Source organism: Phragmites australis, chromosome 18 (genome assembly GCF_958298935.1).
Source record: "Phragmites australis chromosome 18, lpPhrAust1.1, whole genome shotgun sequence".
NCBI classification, from domain to species: domain Eukaryota; kingdom Viridiplantae; phylum Streptophyta; class Magnoliopsida; order Poales; family Poaceae; genus Phragmites; species Phragmites australis.
In genome coordinates, this window is record NC_084938.1 from 3284185 (window position 1) to 3300303 (window position 16119).

A 16119-nucleotide genomic window follows, 5' to 3' on the forward strand; every position below is an offset into this window, starting at 1 on the left:
TACTACTCCGCTCTAAGGTGCTTTGAAATGTAGGATTATTAAAATACAGAAACTATTCTTAAAACGTAAGAACAGAAAAAAAAAACATAGAATTAATATGCACCATTTAGAATCCTATAAGAATTCAGAACATAGAAAAGTCTAAAAAGTAAGTTTGAACATAAGACATGAAAAATACATGAAACCAAGACACAAGACAAGAAATCTACGAGGTTGGGCCTCACATTTAGTTTTCTCCGAAATTCTTTAGGAATAATTCATTCTATAAGAATTTCAAAGAATTTATTAGATAGCATTCCTTTGCTTCAAATGCCCTCGTAGGAAATTTTCTCTTAGAAATCGAATCCTCTAAAATCCTACACCATTCCTGTTCCAAACGTGCCCTAAGCCTGCCCCTGGCAAAAAAAAAAAGAGAAGGAAAAAGACCTGAAGGTTTCATCACTTGTTAGCAAGGCCATTGGATTCCTCCGGTTTCATCTAGCAGCAACCGGGCGGGCATCTCCAACCCATATCGGACGTCCAGAGTGTCGGCGTCGCCGCGCCGTTGATGCCGCAACCCCGAGGTTGGGGCTGGGCCCGACACCGCACTTCCCCGTGCTCCGTGTCAATCCCTCCGCCTCGCCAAATCCTTTTTGCTTCCAGCATCCAATTGGCATTCTCCAACAACCGTGGCATGGTGTTTTTGCGATTGTTTTGAGCAAATGCGTAAAAGCTTTTGACATTTGGAATTTTGAGAAAATGGATCGAAACATCTGTCTTTTTGCATCATGAGATATATATAGCCTCAAGTGCTCTTTTTTTAATTATAATGAAAATATTTAGAATTTTTTTAAGGTTCTTTGGCTAAAATAATATGATATATAATCAGAATTGTCTTAAAGATTAAGAAACCGAGAAATATTTTATATATGATGGACAATTAGTTACATGAGATAGCAGCTAAGAAAAAGAAGAAGAATCTTAATGGGTATAGCGACAATATTTTGGCTATTTGGTTCTGTAATAATATAGTGTTTCATAAAAGAACAAATATGTCATTTATGCAGATACCATTCAGAGGTATTTACTGGCTAAGGTTCTAAAGACTGCTACATAGGAAGTATCAAAAGGAAAAGTTTCTGAATGTTAGACATATGTTAGAGGTGATGGTAATAGAGGTATTCGCCAAGTATAGGTGGCTATATAGTTATAGATTATCAGCTTCATAATGCTTTTTTTTATCTGGTTTCCTCCTCGTGTGATGTTGGCTATATAGACCCTATTTGACATAGCTAAAATTTATGGATTTTTGCTAAAAACTACTTTTCTGAAAAGCTGCATATGGTTTCTTAGAAAACGGTTAGTTTATGGTCTTCATTTTTAGGCTTCCAGTACATTGCTTCTTAGAGAAGCCACTCTCAACTACCTTATCGGTTTTTATTTATTTCATCAGAAGATAATTTTTTATCTTTCCAAAAGTTAATATAAGCTCAGCCTGTTTGGTATAGCTTATGGCTTCTCAGAAGCGGAATCTGCTGATAAGTTGTGCTAAACAGGATCATTGACCGAAATATTGTAATAATAACTATTTAACATTTGGAATGCAGGAGTATGACATTTTTTTTACTGGTTTGCAGCTCTGAACTTCTGAAAAAATGGCTATGGTTGTCGCAAAAGCCTGTACTATTTAATATCTCATGTTTCAAATGGTGTAGTGTCCGGATGTCATTTGCAGAAAATGCGTTTTTATAGAGAGGAAGAAGTTTTTTTTTCCTCCTCATGGCTTTCGTTTTGTTTTGCTGCACATCACATTATCAACACACCAGTCTCATGGCTTTAGTGGTGCTAATAATTGGGTCAAAAAGAATGCTAAAAATGAAAAGGATAAAAGCTTAAAGCAGGGAGAGCCCACTGATCATATGTCAGGTTGTCAGGATCAAGTTCCCAGCTTAACACTAGTATCTGCCAAATCTTTGTATGCTCTGAAATTAACCATTGGACTCACAGTTAAGTTTTCGTCATATTGCCACCTTCATCTTTCGCAAAACTGGAGCGTGTTTAGATCCCTCCTGTAAGAGTCAAGTTTTGGTTAGTTTGACTCCGAGCAAGTTTGTTAGACTGTTTGCAAATTCAGAATTTTATGGGAAGATTCATGCGCACCAGATTGGGGGCCTTGGTTCATTCGATGATGCAACTCTGTAAGACTATTTCTTTCTACATTATTGACAGGCAGGGACAGATCCATCGTAGGACATAGAGCGCTTAGGTGCCGTTTAGTTGTAGACTTCAAGAAGCTAAGCTAAATAAATCATGGTTAGTAAATTTGGCTTTAGTTTAGATTAGAAACAGAATTTGATCACACCTTGAAAAAAATTGACTGGCTATAACAAAACTGTACAAGATTTTAGCGCTCAAAATAACGTCCCGAGTTTTAGATGGCTAAAATGTTAGTCAGTCTCAAATCAAACAATATTCAAATTGTCCCGATTTTAACGTAAGCCTAATTTTAATACCACCAAATTTTAGCTTACGTCGAGAACCAAACAGGCGATCGCTACATGCGTGACGGCGACGTGAGCAGCATCGTGCGCCAGAAATTTTGCCAAGCGTCGCATCAAAACGATCTCGATGTCGGCTGCACGCTTGTACTGCCTGTGACTGTGGAACTCCATGATGCAATGGAATTCAGAGGCTGCTCTTCAATTTGCTACTGCTTTTTCTTGAAACTGAAAAGAAAGGTTTGAAAACTCGTGCCACTTGTAGCACTTTTCCATGGATCAACCGAACTCAAATTTAAAACTGTTTCATCTGTTTTCAGCGAAGACCGTGCCAGCTTCAGCACTGAAGACTGAAGACTGAAGTAATACTCCACTGGAGTAGCCGAGTAGGTAGCATGCATTTCTTAGCGCGTGGAGTACAATCGTCAAAGCTTCGAGCAGCATCTGTTTTTATGGATATCTGATTTATTGGTTCTGAAAGTATGACGTTACCAGTTCCAAATGTAGTGCAGGTTTTGCAAGATGAAAATAGAAACCATTATCAGTGTCCACAGCAAAACAAACAACCAAACTACCAAGGTTGGACAAGGTCGAGTCACAAATCCAATTGAGCAAGCGGTTCAGGGAATTTCTGGACGGTGGCTGCAGCCTTGAGCAGCTGGGAATGGCAAAGAAGGCAGCTTAGAAACAGTGACGGATCCAGGGGAAGGGGCTCTCTTATTCTCTTCTCTTTCTCTTTCTTCTTCCTCTCATTCACCGCTTGTTTTCTTTTATGTTCCAACGGCCCCAGATTCGTCGCTGCTTAGAAATGTAGATGCCATGGATCATGCTATCATGGTGTATGGTTAAAAAAAGTTTCTCCAGAAGGATTTTGAAATTTTTTGACAAATATTTTTCCAGCAAGGTAAAACTGAAAAAGGAGAATAAAATTTCCCTAAAAAGAATTTTGAGAAAGTTTTGAAACAAAGAAAAGAAAACAGAAGACAAAGGGCCCCACCGGCAGCGTCAGTGGTAACGGCGTAATTCCGGGGGAAGGCGGGGGACCATCTGGTACGCGGCGGTATATGCAAGCAAATTCCATAAAGCCACTCCCTTTCTTCCCCACCTCGCCTCCCCCCCCACCCCCAAAATCCCCAATCCAATCGGACCAAACCCTAATCCAGCTCCCCTCCCCCGCTTCCTTCGCCGCTAAGTATATCCGAATCCCGCCTGCATCGAGGAGAGATGACGGTGATGGAGCTCAAGACGCTGCCGCTGGGGTTCCGGTTCCACCCCACCGACGAGGAGCTCATCCGGCACTACCTCAAGGGCAAGATCACCGGCCAGATCAACTCCGAGGTCGAGGTCATCCCCGAGATCGACGTCTGCAAGTGCGAGCCATGGGACCTCCCAGGTACTATACTGCTGCTGCCGTCGCTTCGATCCGATAGTCCTCTTGCCCTGTTCTTCTTTTGACTTTTCTTTCCTTTTTCGTTGGATTTTTTCCCTTTGGGTTTGTGGTTTGGGTTCTTGACGTCTTGGGGTAGTTAGTATTTTGTTTTTTTCAGTTCTTGATCAGGATTAGTTTTCGGTTGGTGTCCTTGGCTGATGCTGTCATCTCCCCCATTTCTTGGATTTGCCCGTGCTGGAAACGTGTCCTTGCTCTGGCCCTGGGTCCTCCCGCATCTCTTCCAAGGTAAGCGGACCGCCCCATCATCGTACCCAGTCCTGCTATCGGCTCAGTTTGCTCATGCTGCTTCGGCGGCGCTTTTTCGCCTTCTCTTCGCCCTGGACTGGAGCGCTAATGGACACGGGGAGGGAGCAGGTTGATGCTAGTTTCTTAGAGACAATTCACTCGGGGTACTTGTTTGATGCGATTCCCTGGAACGCCGCTAAAATTCTTTCTTTCCAAGATGCGATTTGGTTCGATGCAGTTGAAATCCTAGACAACGGCACTAATCTTGTTAATTCGCGTGTCAAACTCGGAGACGATGATTCCATTTCCTGATGCGGATTATCTCAAAAACAAAATTTATTCTGAAACAAAATTCCTGACGCGGGTGCCGCTGTCGTGGTGATCTGCAGATAAATCTTTGATCCGTTCTGATGATCCGGAGTGGTTCTTCTTTGCGCCCAAGGATCGGAAGTACCCGAACGGGAGCAGATCGAACAGGGCGACTGAGGCCGGTTACTGGAAAGCGACTGGGAAGGACAGACAGATCAAGTCCAAGGGCGACAAGCGGAAACAGCATATCATCGGAATGAAGAAGACCCTTGTGTTCCACCGCGGACGTGCTCCAAAGGGTGAGCGTACAGGGTGGATCATGCACGAGTACCGCACCACTGAGCCTGAGTTTGATTCTGGTGAGCAGGTATGAGGCTATCTGATGTTTTTTTTTTCTTGGTGCAGCTTATGATTGTTAAGTTATGTAGTGTACATTTTGGTGCATATATATGCTGTTTAGAGTTTCGTTGTGCGTCTTTGTGAAATTTAATAGTCTTTTGTTCACTGATGAATGTGCCTAGAAAAACTAGTTTTGATTTGAGCTTGTAAAATGAACTGAACCCGTAAGCAACAAGAAGTATAACTTTCTTCACAGTTCGTTCTGCACAGAATAAGCACTTAGTAAACGAGCGTTTCACTTCTCATTGTCCAATTGTTACTTAATTTCCTGATGCTTGTGTTACTGGCTATGTATATAGTGCTTTCAGGGTGGTTATGTTCTCTATCGTCTGTTCCGAAAGCAAGAGGAGAAAAGCGAGCGTTCCAGCCTGGAGGAAATGGATAGAAGTGGCTACTCTCCAACTCCTTCTCGCTCCACGCCTGACATCATGGAGGCGAAGGAGGAAGTGAATACGCCTTTAAATAAGGAATCACCAGAATCTACTCTTCATGAAAGTCCGATTGACTTGCCCAGTTCTGTTGAAACTCATGCTATACCAATGACAATGTGGCCGACAGACACAACTGATAACTTGGCAGCAAATGCTGTGAACGTTTCCCAGATGCCTCTCCATGGACATATTGATGGAGTAGCTAAGGTGCTGATTTAAGAGCCTGTTGAACCACTGTTAACATTCAGCATTTCACTAGACATTTTCCAGTCTGTTACCTTCCTTGGTACTGGATTCCTTCTAATGATCTGTGTCATCTATATAATTACAAGCAGGTTGATCCTTCGGCTGGTACTTTGTCTCAGTTAATTGATCCGCAGAAGAAACATGGTGACCCTAGCAATTTTGCATCCGGTAGTGCCCCCATTCTACTACATGAAGGAGATGCTTTTTTCACTGATTTCCAGCAAGGAACTATTGGTTTTGATGGCAACATGAATCCTCCTTATGCCCTGGATGATTTCTTGAATCAAACACTTGCTGACCTTGATGAGCATTCATCAACAACATCAAAAGTTCAGTATGATTCAGACACTGGAATTGTTCATACTGAGTTTGAGAACCATGGGATTATGCAGGTAATGGTTTAATGTTCTTTATTGACATCTGATGTGTAGGTCTAGTTGATGTCTATATCCTTTTTTTTGTTATCTTTGCAGGGTGAGTTACTAGATGAACAGAACTGGTGGGCAGATTTAAGTTTCATTCCGGATGAGCCGAACCCACAACTGAGTGCGCTATATGAGAATACACCATTGCTTCCTTATGACACCGCTGATCAAGATGTACTGTCAATGGATTCTGGCGCTGAGTCCTTGCATGATCTGTTCAATAACATGGAAGATTCAAGTGTGAAGAGGGATGTATGGAGCAATGAACCTGCCCTCCAAGGAACTGGAATTACTGTTATGCCTCGGCAGTTACAGTCCACTATGCAGCCAAACTGTTTGTTCTCTCACCAGGGCATCGCACCAAGGAGGCTCCGGCTACAGTTGTCTGACAATGTTGAGAGTGGAGAGAGCATAACCAGAGATGAGAGTGAAGATGAAGGATCATGTATTATAACTCCAAAGTATTTGAACGAATTCGTGGAGGAGGCAATTGCAGAGAAGGATGCTCCTTCTGATGGAGATGAGGCTGAGTCAACAGGGATTAGTATTAGAAGCCGGGGTCCTGCTCCAAATTCAAGCTCAGATAGTCCATTCGCTCAACAGGGAACTGTGATGCGAAGGCTGCGGCTACAATTAGATCTCAATGCAGGCCCCTATATTGATGATTCATCAAGTTGCATCATAGATGAAACAAAAAGTCAACACAAAGCGGAGGAAGCTGAGGTGAGTTTTTTTTATTACCCTGAAATTGAATCTACAATTGTTTTTATAGTAATGAGTTTTGTTGTTGAATGATACCATTTCTTGAGCATTGGTTTATTTTATGAACTCTTCACGATCTGTTTTAACAAATGATAACATGCTAATTTCTCTTTGATGTTTTGCCAGATTGAAGAGGATGCGAGCACAAATGTTGCTGAAAGCGCTGCTCAATCTGGCAATTCCGATGATAATGTGCAAAAGAACATGTCTGCACATGATAGTAAGGGTATGAAACTATTGTATGCTGTGTCTTTGTGATTGCTGTCTTGTGGTTTTGCTAATCCAATGCGGTTGAATTGTAGATGCTGAAACGGCTGTTCCAGAAGTTAAATCTGTTCCGAGGCTGCGGAAGAATCCTGAAAGTGGTAAGGATATCAAGCAGGAGGGTGGTCTCGATTCACTTGTGAGAGCACCGAGGCAGAAGGGAGGCTTCAAGGCATACATTATCTGGCTGGTTCTTTCGGTGTCACTGCTGTTGCTTCTCTGTGTTGGGATATATGGATGGGTATAATAGCTATCCCAGTGGAATATAAGGTGACATGTTTTGCCCACACAGGTTCCCCACATTGAACTGGTGTGTTGTCTTGTGTATATAATGTGTCTTACGGCATGTGTTTAGATGGCCGTAAGACAGACGACCTGGTGTTTGTTCCCCCTTCCAGTGCGCCGAGGCAGCAGAAAATAAAAAAAAGAGGTAGCAAATGAGGAGAGAAAAAAATGAAAACTGTTATTGTAGAGGTCTTAGTACATCCTAGTTTTCCTTTTTCTGTCGCAGATGTTGTTAACTTAATGTCGTAGCTGTTGTGTAGTTGTAAATCATGCCTTCGGCTGCGCTTTTGTTTCCTGATGTACTGTAGCAAGATCCCTGTTTAGACGGGTGCACTGAAAGTCTACGTAATATCTGATGTTTCTCGTTCTTGTAAATAGTTTTTGCTATATTTTAGTTCCTGATATTAGCATATTCGTATCTCACGAGACAAGTCGAACGAGTTGATTTCGTGCGGAAGAAATGGCAGCATCTACTATTTGGGTACAGTAATCTGAATGCATTGGATTGGTTCTTATATTTGCTGCCGCTTTCTGCACATGTGGTGAGAATCTGACGAGATTGCAGCTGAAGTTTCCTGAATCCTGTCTGCCACTTTACATTGCTGTCGAAATCTCCTGTAACATGTTTGGTGTATACTTTACTAAGAAATTCTACGATTCGCCATCGAATAACTATTGATTCTATAATTCGTCATCGAATAAATTCTGTTTACTTCTATACTATTAAATAAATGTTTCAGTTTCTTATATACCATTGGCTTTCGATACTATCTTTCGCTGTACTGTTCAGCTCGTTATGAACAGTACTAAAAAAAAGGTCAAAAAAAAAAAATGTCGATTTTTGTGCATGCTCTATAATTCATAATCAACCTGTTTGAACTGTATTCACCTAAAAATACTGTGTAAAATTCAAACTAAAATTCTTCAAAATATACTACTTTTGTAACTTCTTGCAATTTTTAAACCTCATAAAAATTTAAAAAAATCTGAAAAAATTTACTAATATTCCTCTAATGTGATGTAATAATTTCTAAAATTATCTCCCACGATGAAAAGTGAGTTCTTTGTAATGCACAGTATTACAAAAGTAACAAATTTTGAAAAATTTTAGTTTGAATTTTACACAGTATTTTTAGGTGAATACAATTAAAATGGGTTGATTATGAATTATAGAGCGTGCACAAAAATCGACATATTGGTTTGACTTTTTTTACTCTCGGGTATTGTTCATGAACAGTACTCTCGGGTACTGTTTATGATATGCCGATTGCATATAAGGAACTGAAACATTTATTCGATGGTATAGAAGTAAACGGGATTTATTCTATGAAGAATTGTAGAATCGGTAGTTATTCGATGACGAATCGTAGAATTTCTCTAATTTACTACGGAGTATCTAAGAGCTGTGTTTTGTGGTTTAAGCCAATCTATAGCTGTTACTTAAAAAATTTGTCCCGTCCTCTATAATATTATTATAATATCATTTAATACTATTATAATATTTTATATTTTTTCTCTAATAACTGTTCTATTTTTTCTCTAATGCACTTTGCTATGAAAAGGCATAATGCAAAAGTAAATCGGTGGTCCAAAAATGGGAATGATCCAAGGATTAAAGTCAATGAAGGCTGATGATCCTGGGGATAGATAGGGGGTTCCTGTCCTTCCTTTTGCTGTTCCTTCAAAAAATCAAAGGCAATGCTTCAAGTGATTGGATTGTATGGGAATTGTATTGTGAAGTTAACAGGGATTGAACTTTCTAGAGAAATCTCTATGTCGTCGACAAAGACGACAAGGATGGAATAGTTTTGTGCTGCAGCTCGCACCAAGTACAATTGACATTAGGAACGGAACAATACAATCACGCCACGATCATACTTAAATTCATGTTCACTCAGAATTGAGCATATGATGAAATAACTAACGGCGTAAGACCTTAAACAATTTGATCCTAATGCAAATACTGGGAGCGATGTTATCACATATAGCCCGGACATGTCACATTCAGACCATCGGTACACTTTTTTCGATTAAAAAAAAAGACCATCGCTACACCAGATCACTGGTACCATCAAACAGATCGCGAACCGTGGGTTTTTACCCCTTCCCCAAAATCTTGAACGTTTTTTCCTGCTTCAATGCACTGTTTAACATTCATCGAGCTTTATATTACTCAGAAAGAAAAGTACATTCCTGAGCAATTAACTGCTCGACACACAACGGGGCATCCAATCGCCACACAGCAGCGTGCTTTGATCGTTTTGCCACTTGAGCGAGCTCATGTGCTACACTAGATTTGCTCTCTTTCCACATGACTTACACGAAGAACTGGGAGTTCACGCGCCATCTGTACCGCCTCTTGGATGACAAAGCTAATACTTGATCTTTGGGCATCAGGCTTCTTGAGGAAACTGACGATTGTCACGCAGTCAGACCCCAAAACTGCAGGTTTCTTAACCCACTCTGCTGCTAACAGAATCAGAAGACCCTCCCTGCATGCTAGAGCTCCAACTTCTTGTGCACTTGAGGCTTGGAAAATTACACGCCAGGCCGAGTGGTTACGGATGACTACCCCCAATGCCTGCTTGTCCAGACTTCACTTCAAAAGCACCATCAACGTTAATTTTCACCCATCCCGTGGTTGGGACTGTCCACTTTACCAATTGGTGTTGCTTACTATTCTGTCGCTGGACACCCGTAGGCTTCTTTCCTTTTGTGTTCCTACTGTCAGGGCATCGCCAGATATTGAATGGTTCCTCCCAGTAGTGCTTAAGAAAGTGCGAAGAAATAATCGACAATTTTGCCCCCTCAAAGGCAATCTGATTTCTGATATGCCAGATTCGCCAGAGCATTAGCACAAACATAGCTGCTTCATCATCATTTAGAGAAGCAGCCAATCTGGGCCGGTATTTGTCAGATCTTCCTCCTTTGGTACAGACCATATATCTCTCATTGCCTGGCGCAGGGCACCTGATGGCAGCACGAAAACCGGACTCCTCCTCCAACCCACAAATAGTGCAGATACCCGTAGTCTCCATGGATCGCCTCTTTCTGTTCATATTTGTTGCCAGGCCTTCCTGCGCCAGCCTCCAAGCAGACACATGAACCTTCATAGTTTTGACCACATAGGCCTGACGCCATCAAGGCGAGAACTGCAAGAAATCCCACCCAAGCCCGCATCTTCAAGCTGCACGCATAACTTGGAAGTGTTTCCTGACAGAAAACATCCCATTATTCTCATAATGCCAGACAAGGAAATCTTCATTGCTATTCATTGGTAAATCTATCTTCAGTATTTCATCCGCATCAAAGGCATGAAAAAACCTGCTAACAATATCCTCCTTCCATGCTCGGCTGTCATGATCTATAAGCTGATGGACCCATTCCAATCGACAAGGATGTTTCTTGCTTGGAATTTTTAATGATGTGCCCCCCCGGGATCCAGGGGCTCCTCCAGCTTTTGACCTTATCACCTGAAGCAATTCTCCAATTTCTTGCCTGGAATTTTTAATGATGTGCCCCCCCGGGATCCAGGGGCTCCTCCAGCTTTTGACCTTATCACCTGAAGCAATTCTCCAATTTCTTGCCTGGAATTTTTAATGATGTGCCCCCCCGGGATCCAGGGGCTCCTCCAGCTTTTGACCTTATCACCTGAAGCAATTCTCCAAATAAACCCCTTGTTCAAAAGATCAAGCCCATGCACAATTGCTCGCCAAGTAGGTGACTGATTTGAGGGAAAAGCAGTATCAAGAAGGTCACCATTCAGGTAATATTTCGCTTTTAGAACACGAACACACAGGCTTCCAGGATATAAAATCAAACTCCAGGCTTGACGAGCTAGTAGAGCTTGGTTAGGCAGAATAACATCTCTGAACCCAATACCACCGGCCCCTTTCGGCATAGTGAATTTATATCACCAAAAATTCCGAATGCTCCGGACAACTCATCACAGACGGATATCGATAGTTGAAACACACTCATGATACATGTGGGTATAGCCTGTGCAACTGATTTAATAAGCACTTCTTTCCCTCCATACGACAGATTCTTATCATTCCAATCTTCACACCTCTTTCGCAGTTGCTCCCTTAAGCGATGAAATTTTCCTGTCTTCATAAGTCCTTCCGGAGTTGTAGTCAGATGTCCTTTTCTAGCATTCCTGAGTGCATTCGCATCTTGATTTGTAATGAAATTACTTAATCTTTAATAAAGCTCTCTCAATTCGCAAAAAAAAAGTCCTTCCGCACTATTTTGCTTCAAAAGCAACTGCCTTCATAGACGGTTTAGATCCAAAATAGCCGAATAGATAAGCAGGAGTGCTTCAGTACATAAACTATTTTCTATCGCTAGTTTTCTTTAGAGAAAAAGCCTCCTGCACATGTTTTTTCATTGACGTGCATACGTGTTGTTGTCGCATCGGAGAAACTCAACCCTCTCCTACTCCTACTAATAAAGTTATTTACTTAATTTCCTTGAAAAATTAAGAGCCTAATATTTTGCCAGAATATGCAATTATGTACTTTGTAGAGAATTATGCTAGTAGTATAACCCAAACAGATAATTCTACTTTCCGATAAAAAAAATCATATTTTTATTAAATTCCCCACGAAGGCACGAACTCTATCCTTCGTTCGGAAGCTTTGCTTTGGAAAGGACGGCCTCCGCTTGCCCCATTATTACAGCTTTACCACTCCGCCGTCCGCTCCACCCCTGGCCAACCGAACTCACCGGCCTCGCCGGCGATGACCTCCTCCTCGTCCGCCGCCGCTGCCGCCATTCTCCCAGCCCCGTCGTCCACGCTCTCCCCGCACGCTGCTCCCTTCACCCTCCCCGCGCGCCCGGTCTGCACCCCTCCCGGGGGGCGCCTGGATGGTAAACCCTTCCTCCTCTCACACCCCAACCTCTTCTCGCTGATGTCCACCGTGCTCTGGTGCCGCGTTTCTCTGCTAGCGCATGTGTTCTTGCGCTCTCCGGTTGCCGTGTTGCTTGGGCATGTCGATTTGGTGCGTTGGCTTCGCGAAAGATTTCACCTTTCTGTGGTTCTCGCACGTTAGTGAGGTTTCAGGTTTGTAGTGGTAGGCCCTAGATCGAAGTACTATCTGGAACCCAGCAGTCATTATCGAAAATGTTTGTTTGTTTTTCCGTAGCTTTAAATTCTCGCACTTTCAATTGCCACTTAGATGAGTTTATCCGTGCATGGCTCGAATCATCATCGCAATGATGTAGATGATCATTGGTACTTTTATAGTGCAGTCCAGTTTGATACATGTCTTTCCAGTTATCTCTGACACAAGAATGGCATTAACTGTATCTTTTGGGTGTGTAGGTGATGCTTCTAGGTTGATTGATGATAACTTTGTGTTGAATGGAGAAGATAAAAAATCATACTTGGTGTCGCCGGCAGTGTACTTTGGGATGAAATCGTCCGACGCTGCTTATCCAACTCCAACCGGTACACATGGAATACACCAAAGTCATCCAAGTTTGTCATCTGGAGTTCGTGTCAATGTCTATCCATCCTCAACTTCTTCTACATCTGGGGTAGTTTCAGAACCATCAGCCACGATGGCTTCTGATTTGAGGAAGCAACCGATTCCCTTGACCTCAGGGAAGGGAAGGAATGGATGCAAATATACAAGAGTGACGATAAGAAGTCCTCCAAATAAAGCTACAGAAACTAACATCATCGGTTTCGGTTCTATAAGCAAATTGGCTATAAGAGAAAATGATGAATGCAATAAAGAGTCTGGGAAAGATATCTCTTTCCACAGAAATTTAGAAGTCAGTAATTCTGCTAATGACAATGACACTGCACAAGGCACCATGATTCTCTCCAAAGAGCTAAATTCTGACTTCACTGTCAAGCCTCTTCATATTCCATCTACATGTGCTAGCTCATGTGTTTCAGTGGCTGATGATGTAAATCCAGATCCATCAGAGTGTTCTGTGGATTCACCATGCTGGCGAGGAGCTTCAGCTTCTCGTGTTTCTTCATGCGATTTTCTTCAAATATCAGCTGCCCAGTCGATTAAACAAAAGTTAGTGGAATTTGAAGCAGGAGGGGAACAAAGCTCTAGCACTGTTCAACATTATGAGGCTCCGACTGAGCTTCAAAATTTGGTTGCTTGCAACAGTAAGCAAAACCATTCACAACACAATGTTGAATTGGGTTTGCCAAAGAAATCTGGAGACCTTGACACAAACTTGGCAAAAGATCCCCATGGGGAGGAGATTAAGCTTGCAAAACACGGGGCAGAAAAATGTATCACAGAGCAGAAACACTGTTTGGATGTGAGAGATAATTGCATGAAGCGATCTGGCCTAAACACTGCTGCTCCTGATTTTATTCCGTCATCAATCAGGAAATCAAATGCTGGCAATGGTCTGTTTAACTCCATCTAAATATTCTATACAATTTCACCTGGTGCTTTATATTCCGCATTAAATTTTATTTCTTTGGATTTTCTTATGCATAATCTATTATCTGTTTGGTGCAATTACAGGTTCCTGTTCTTCAACTGGAATGAACATATCAGGAATTCTGAAGGCGATCGATAGTCTATCGGGGGTGCTACAGAATAATTATTCTGATGAAATTGAGCTAGAGGAGCATGATCACAGCCTCCTTCGATCAGTAATTGAGAATCTTCAGAGTTACCTTGATAAAGCAAGAAAGGTGCATTGTTTTGGGATATTCTTCAAGTTCTTTTCAGTTCAGCATAGTGTAACATGCGAAATACATTCTCTTGACCATATGCACAACATGCAACTTGCAGTTTTCCTGGCCTCCTCCCTTATACAACTATGAGATATTTTTCCAGCTTATCTATTTTGACATAAGAGGGCAGGATTAAGCTAAACTTTTATGATTTATTCTGCTTTTGCTTCAATTTGAACCTCATTTTGCCTCGGTGCTAATTGTTGTTTATCTTATACCTTTTAGAAGGAATAACTCTGAATTTTCATTAATCCTGTTTTCTCTCATTGTGTGTAAGATACGTGAACTATATGATTCCCTGGTGCTGTGAATTTTACTTTTCTTTTAACTGGAAATAACGACCATCCTTGAAAATTCTCACTGTAGCCACTTGTCAAATAACGTATGAGAAATTTAAAACTAGTAAGACTTGCAACCTTATCGTGCGATTTAAATTAGTGATCCCATAAACCTTTTGTTTATAAACCTTTTGTTTTGTTCTTACTAGGGTCCTGTTAAAGGCACTTCTGACAAGGCAGTACTAAAGGGCCAGAATGCAGTTTCAAAATCTGTTGCTGAAAACTACAATGGTAGTTACACTGCAGATAACGGAAAAGGCATAATTATTTCTAATCTTGCTGATTCTAGTCATTTGCTCCATGACTTTGGGAAAAATAGCTTGAAAGGGTACCAGGTAACCTTTTCTACACATTGTAAGTCATGTTGTTAATGAAACGTTGCAGAGTTTCTTGAAACATTTTATGACACCCAGTAATTGCAAATTTCAAGAGATGTGATGAAAGGTCTGTTTGGTAATTTTTAGAAGATCTGTGTAAAATAATTTGCGGTTTGCGTTTTTCTTATAAAGCATCTTATGATTTTTTGCCTATTTATATTATAACCTTGTGATAAGACCCAGAAGGATTTGATCACTGAACTCACATACAAATGAGGTAGTTTAATTATTACTCTGTTACACTTTCTCACAAGCTATTATTACTGATTGACCAGCCTTCACCTAACAATTTTCCGAAGGAGTTCTTTTGCGAGGAGGATCACTCGCAGGTTCTTGTCTATAAGAGTTTGTGGATTGATGCAGAACGTGTAAATTGCGAGTTGAAGTATCAACTGAAACAAATTCATATGGAAATTGACCTAGATTCCAGCATGGCTCATATTGGTGGTCCAAGAAACCCTTCTTTACAGCTATGTGATATGGATACAGATCTGAGAAATTCTTATGGATCTGCCATAACTTCCCCACCGATGCTCAAGGACCATCCTGGAGCAAGAAAGAGTCAAAACCTCCTTTATGCTGGTGACTGCATTCAGTCAGGAGACAACAGTGTTCTATCAAGATCAAAAGGCTACATCACTGTGCCAAAGAATATTCAGAGTGAAAAATTCCTGTCAGGCTTGGAAGAAACTGGTGTCCGGCGACGTGCGCATTCTGGTCTGCAGCTGGCACCAAATCGATCTCACAGGGGGTTGGACTCGAGCACTTCGGATGGAGTGTCATCACTCTCACATATCACTGGAAGGGATGACATTTCGCGTGGCAGTTGTGAGCTTGGATGGTCAGATTGGGAGCATGTGCTGAAGGATGAATTCGCCTGAAGCTGAAGGGATCTGCTAGCCAGATGCATATATACTGTTGTACATATATGAGCAACCACGAATGCAGGAATTTGGAACCTCTAAGTGTATATTTTGCTTGATAAGGCTGATGAAAACGGCACTGTTAGGCAAAATAGTGCTGCTCCAGCCTGCGAAAAACAGTTCCATCATATCTGTCCTGTCTTAGGAACAATGCTCATAAATCATAACTTGGATGAGTATATTAATTGTCTAAGCTTAGTAATTAAGTGCAAATACTACTTTGCAAATGCCATACCCTTAATTTCTTATATAATCTGTTAGGATAAACACTTCGGGAGGATAATCGAACGGGGTCGGTTTAGGGGAGGGATTAGACTATAGATTGGGGAAATTTAGATTAATTCTTTTCTTGTCTTATTATAATGATGTGTGGCTGTCCTTTTATATAGAGGGGAAAATACAATCTTCAATTCAATTTGACTTCAAACTTATTTCTAAATAAATCAACTCGGATGCTAACGTATTAAACTTATCTCTTAAATGTTATTTA

General features: G+C 41.3%; 1 protein-coding gene and 1 pseudogene across 1 annotated transcript; both read left to right on the forward strand.

The window, feature by feature from the left end:
- Positions 1-3575: 3575 nt before the first annotated feature.
- On the forward strand, positions 3576-7648 carry LOC133898735 (protein NTM1-like 9; annotated as a pseudogene).
- Positions 7649-11887: 4239 nt separating this feature from the next.
- On the forward strand, positions 11888-15808 carry LOC133899346 (uncharacterized). Its single transcript, XM_062340330.1, has 5 exons — positions 11888-12145; positions 12600-13655; positions 13777-13949; positions 14479-14664; positions 14982-15808. The coding sequence occupies exons 1-5, from the start codon at positions 12016-12018 to the stop codon at positions 15585-15587; spliced, it is 2151 nt and encodes a 716-aa protein (XP_062196314.1). The 5' UTR covers positions 11888-12015; the 3' UTR covers positions 15588-15808.
- The last annotated feature ends 311 nt before the right edge of the window (positions 15809-16119 follow it).

Bases quoted from the DNA above. Each gene is read 5' to 3' on its own strand.
- LOC133899346 (XM_062340330.1), top strand. From the start codon at position 12,016: ATGACCTCCTCCTCGTCCGCCGCCGCTGCCGCCATTCTCCCAGCCCCG. The intron at 12,146-12,599 runs GTAAACCCTTCC...TTGGGTGTGTAG, and splicing joins TCCCGGGGGGCGCCTGGATG to GTGATGCTTCTAGGTTGATT. The intron at 13,656-13,776 runs GTCTGTTTAACT...GTGCAATTACAG, and splicing joins GAAATCAAATGCTGGCAATG to GTTCCTGTTCTTCAACTGGA.